General features: G+C 36.7%; 1 protein-coding gene across 1 annotated transcript in view; it reads right to left on the reverse strand.

Moving 5' to 3' along the window:
* Positions 1–2,053: 2,053 nt before the first annotated feature.
* Positions 2,054–5,779, reverse strand: part of smtla (somatolactin alpha) — a 4,435-nt gene continuing 709 nt past the window's right edge. The window contains exons 3-5 of the mRNA XM_042222545.1: positions 4,666–4,779; positions 3,474–3,653; positions 2,054–3,098 (exon numbers count right to left, since the gene is read on the reverse strand). Coding sequence (XP_042078479.1) covers positions 2,904–3,098; positions 3,474–3,653; positions 4,666–4,779 — 489 coding nt within the window. The 3' untranslated portion in view covers positions 2,054–2,903. The remainder of the gene's footprint in view (positions 3,099–3,473; positions 3,654–4,665; positions 4,780–5,779) is intronic.

The following is a 5,779-nucleotide window of genomic DNA, read 5'->3' on the forward strand; positions in this document are numbered from 1 at the left end:
TACTCAAGTCAGAAAAGGTGTAAATTACATTTATATATTGAGCAGCAGTGTGGGGCACAGTCTAGTGCAAGTGTCTATTGGAAACTGGCTTTTGTAAGTTATCTCTCCGTCTACTGCATATTATTCTCCAGATTGTTTTACATAGTCCACTACTAGAAGCATCTTAGACTCTGCTAAGGACTTTTAAAAAAATCTACATTTAACATTGCTATTGCATGTCTCATTGAGAGTGATAAAAAAAGACACACTGAAGTCTGAGTGGTTAAAGCATACAGGCCAAGAAACAGCCTTAGAATTGCATTTCAAACGACCTCCAAATGTGGTTTGGATTAAATTTTATTTATTTATTATTAATATTTTTTTTTTGCTGTCCAGAATAAATTCTGGCCAGTAATCTGAACTCTACTTGGCTGTGTCTACTAATAGCGTACACAAGCAGGCAGGCCCATAAATATTTGGACAGGGCATAGTGTGCAGTTTTTCTTGTGTACACCATCACAACAGATTTGAAATGAACCAAAAGCTTTCTGAAGAAAATAGTTTTGGTTATACTCAAAGGGTTTAAAAGTCTTGCAACAGGCATTTAGAAATTATACTTTTTTAATCATTTTATTTCTTCATAAATCTGGACTGTTGGCATGATGCAGAAACTTGATTTCAGAAATGAGCTACACTGGCCACAGAAAAAGGGATCTAAACATTCTTCAATGTTCTAAATGCCACATGAATAAGTTGGAACTCATCAAATGTTGATAAAGATGCGATTAAGATTTGAATGAGTTGAGCTCCAACTGTTAATTTCAACTAAATGAGATTCAAATGGAGAAACTACTGATTGGATGACATAACTTTGACGCTTGCCATCTCAAGGCAGCCTTGAGTTCCATACACTGTGCACCCAGACAAAGTGTCCATTTTCAATCAAACTCAAGCAGCGAAAGTTATGTACTGAAACCAAACAGCCGTCAGCATCAGTGCACATTCATGGCTAAAATGGTTTATACTGGCACAAAGGTGGAAACGTACATGCTCATTTTGTCATATATGTCTAAAGTAGTTTGACTCAATTCTTCTCTTTAGCCACGGATGGATATTTAATGCTCAATAAGCATTAATTACCGTTTGCACATAAAATGTGTTTTGCACCACAAGTTGTTAATCATAGAAATTAATATAACAGCATTCTGGAATCCAGAGACTCTGATGGCCTGAAACAATCTGAGAAGTTGATAAAAGGCAGTGAGTTAGTATCTGTTCTGCAATCAAGAACAGAACAAAAAACAGAAAGACTAAATGGAAAAAAGAAAGAGGTCATGCAAGATTTTAAGTTAAAAGCAAAGGTAACAGGCAGGGGTAAAATAAAAAAAAGGGGGGGGGAAAGAAAGAAAGGAAAGGATGAGGGCAACAACAAGAGGTTTATCTCCTCTGCTGCCCTCCACTGCTTCTTATTCAAGGCTACAAGGGATGAGCACTGTCTATTTTGGGCCACACAGGCTTTGGCTGGAATTGGTTGCAATCAAGAACGAGACAAAGATTCACAGATGGAAAATGGTATGTCGACTGCGTTATTAACAGGCTGAAATAAATTTCACCAGTTCTACAGCATCACATGCAACAGTAGCTATTTAAGCTGACAATTAACAAAATGTTTTATATAAAGAAGGGACCAAATCAATTTGTTTTATGCTCTGTATGATCTATTTTTTTTCCTCCATAAATTCTGACTTGACTTTTCCTCAATGCACACAGATGGAAATATACGAGGTACAAATCTTCCTTCTTGAGTACCATTTTATGTGGAGGAAATGGCACGTGCAATGTATTTTTGAGTTTTGTGGTGCAGTTTTACATTTGGACCCAGCTAGAACGAGCACGCTACACTGATGCCTCACGAGTGAATGACTGAGTTTTACGTGCTGAAGCGTGGCCATCGGGTTAAGACAGAAAGAGAGGCATAACAGGGAATTGACTGTAAAAACCGATGAGCCACACATCCACGTCTAATGCACTCTCTCAAAAAAATAGCACACAAACGACCACATTAAAAACAATGTTTTTTTATGCTTTTTGTCTTGCTTTATTGGTTTCTTAAATGAACAGAAGAAAAGCTGTGACAGTACACTATTGGGTTCTTTTGTTCACAAGAGAAAGGTAATCTTTATTCTCTGGATTCATAACGTCTAAGAATATAGATTTCAATGTTTTATTCCCAGAACAATTGAAGTGAATAAGGCACATTTCTTTATATATGTTAGATCCATGTTAAATTATACACATTTAGGCACAGAATAATTCCTGTTTCCTTCAAGAGCGCCAGCTTTCAATTCGACTGTTATTTATTTTGTCTCCGTCTCATCCGCTCTTTTGCTAATCAAAAATCTCTCTCTCTTTTTTTAATAGTGATTGCTCTCTGTTTGACTCCCATTTTTGGTGAAAGTGTTTCATTTCTCTAACGCAGAAGTAAAACCAGCTCCATTAAAAAAATGAGAGTTTCACTCAGTACTCTAGGGGCTGTGAGAATAGTCACAACACTGCGAGACCCAGCAAGGAATAGAAACCCCAGTCAGGAACAAAGGAAATGGAAATCAATGGCAGGATATGCAGATTTTTTTGACAACTCGACACACAAATAATCTTTTGGGAGTTTGCTCTCTCTTTCTTTTGCAAGGTTAAAATACCAACTAAGCAGGGAAAGAATATAAAATGCAGTATGTTGAAGAAAGGGCAAAGCATTACATCTACTTTTGTGTGAAGGTGTTCCAAAACAATCAATAAGGAATGCATTGCATTACAAGCAAGGTTGATTCGCCTAAGGCATGGTCATATCTTAAAGTGCACACTACCAACCTTAAGAATTAATTTAAAGCTAAGCACTGTATTATTTATTAGCTGCAGTTTATATTTTATGCACAGTTGTATTTGTCAGCTTGACGACACTTAAGAAGCTTGAGGAAAGTCTCCATCTTATGAGCATCCTTTTTAAAGCAGCTGAGTAAGGTATAGTCTCTCATAACAGATTCCAGCATATCTGGCAGAGTATCATACTGAAATAGGCCTTGTTCATTGTAGGTTGTAGTAAATGTCCCCTCATCCAACATCTGTGTAGCAAGCATATAGAAATAGTCAGAAAAAAGACAAACAAAAGGATATAAAAAAATAATTGTTTTGAAGATTGCGCTCTTCTGGACAGAGATCATAGGTGTCATTCCTTCTTAGCTTGGTTATTCTTACCTTGGGACTTCCAGGCCGTACTCTGCATGATGTTAATGTGGATTACACCAGCAGCTTGGTTATGGCATAACGCAATCTTGCACCCTGCTGTTATGTACTGGATTGTCTCAGGGGAATCTTTGCATAGAGCATAGACCCCAGCATAGATATCTTTATTATCTATATATTTATTAATCCCTATAGAAATTCCTCAGGGATTAAAAAAATAACCTTGTGTGTGAGTGATATGTGATTTGACCCACCTTCTTAATGAGGGCAACCACCCCTTGCTCCAGACTGACCAGTTTCTCAGAAACCCATTTTGTCTTGTTGACCAGCATTTCAGGAGCATGATCGTAGTGATCCAGTGTCGTCTGCAGGTAGACCAAGGGCTCGATCCATGACTGAACCAGCATCAGCACAGAGTGGAGCAACCATTTATCCTGCAGGACAGAAATGCTTTACAGTCCGCCTCAAAGAATATATATATATATATGTGTGTGTGTGTGTGTGTGTCTATATATATTTATATATATATATATATATATATATGTGTGGTTTGTTGGTTGAGTGTTAGTGTGTGTATATATATATTATTGTATATATATATTATATATATATATATATATATTAAATAAAATAGTACTTCTTTTAAGAAAAATGAATCATTAACTACAAAACAGCATTCAGCAACAAAAAGTAGCCTAAAATGGCATGTGAGCCTCCTTAAATCTCCCTAAGCAGAAGAGAGTCTAAAGTATGTGCAAATGACCACCATACAAATGGCCATTAAATGGCAGAGCAGGCAATATTCCAACAGAAAGAGCAGAGGAGAAATTACTCATAAAATGGGAGGTTGCAGTATATGCTCTTTCAAAGATCACATTTACTGTTATGTGATGACATAACTTTTAACCAGCAGTTTCAATATTGCTAAAAATGATCCTGTGAAGGAATTGCTGCTATATACTATGGCCTTTGTTAGTTGAAGGGTGATTATTGCAGAGCAGCCAATTCACCCTTCACAGGCCTGCTAAGCAGCTCAGTCTAGTTTCCACCCTACTGACCAAGCTGGTATTTGTCTTGACTGCTAGACAGCAGTCAAAACCTCTTGTAATGCAATTACTGCAAACATCACATAATGTATCAAACTGCAAAAGAAGGGGAGGGTTAACTGAGCTCAAGGATATGCATGTGCAACAACACTAATAATGCATTAACAACACTCCAAATCCTCCACACTCTCACTCACATATGTGCGAGAAGCAGACAGATTGTTGAACCCATTCAAATCCACAAAAACATGCAAGTGCCTCTATAAGCACGTAATATATATGCATCAATACATAAAAGCAAAGGCGTGAACAAGCAAATAAAAGCAGTTTTTACACATTATGATGTTAGCGAAGAAAAAAAAAAAGAAACAACAGTGGTATTCAGCCATAGTGTGCTTACAGATATCTGTTCAATTTCACTTTTGGAGCTGGGGATCGGTAATGTTTTGGTGATACATGCAAAGCCAGCCTGGTTACTCTGAAGTCGCAAAGGGAGTGGGATGAACATCTCTTCCTATAGCCCGTGCAGAAATGGTGGTAAAAAAGAAAGAAAGAAAGAAAGAAAGAAAGAAAGAAAGAAAGAAAGAAAGAAAGAAAGAAAGAAAGAAAGAAAGAAAGAAAGAAAGAAAGAAAGAAAGAAAGAAAGAAAGAAAGAAAGAGAGGCACTTTTTAATTTTCACATTTAAAATGATAGGCATACACACCAGTATTACCTTCTATATTTGCTTATGAATTCGGTTTGTTTTCAGCCAGTATGACAAAATAGTTACGGCCTAATCCGAACCCCTAAGAACTACTGTCTACAGAAGAAGGGGTAACAGATATTCAACCATTTATATAAAAAGATCAATCAGGAAAGCAATGACAAAATCTTTACCACAAGAGAAAACCCCACAGAGACATTTTGTTCTCTAGCAAACTCTTCGCTGTAGATCCTGTGCAGCATATTTTTTAGAAAAGTCTCGTTTCAAAGATCATTTTGACTGTGCAGCCACAAAGTGAAGGATATTTAACAGACTGCCAAACCTGTGCTTTTACTGTTGCAGTGTATCATTATCACAGACATATTACCCCATTGTAGACCTGCTTCTTCAGTTAAATATATCTTTTACTCAGAAGAGAGAGAAGATTGCTCTGAACACTGGCAGTGTGGGAATGGTCATGCAACGAATACTCAGTATCTAAAAGTTTCACAGGTCTGGCATTATCGTCAAACAGCCAACAAAGTTCAAAGCTTCACATTTACCAAATTATTAAAAAAATATAGATTTAAAGGACTAAGATGTTTACTGGTGAGCAATGGCTTTTTACCTCTGACATGCAAATAAATAGTATCATTCCCACCTTGATGTCTTAGTTTTATTGCACTTATGTTCTGTATAAAAAGTAATACCAAACTTCTTTTCAAATGAAAAAAAAAACATTGCATTGCTATCACTGTGGCCTTTGCCTAGGGCTATGTTTTTATAGCATTGCTTTTCAGAGTGCTTATTTTGCATTCATCTCTCTCTCTC

This window comes from Haplochromis burtoni, unplaced genomic scaffold (assembly GCF_018398535.1).
Source record: "Haplochromis burtoni strain Fernald_Lab_line unplaced genomic scaffold, NCSU_Asbu1 Contig_88, whole genome shotgun sequence".
Taxonomy (NCBI): domain Eukaryota; kingdom Metazoa; phylum Chordata; class Actinopteri; order Cichliformes; family Cichlidae; genus Haplochromis; species Haplochromis burtoni.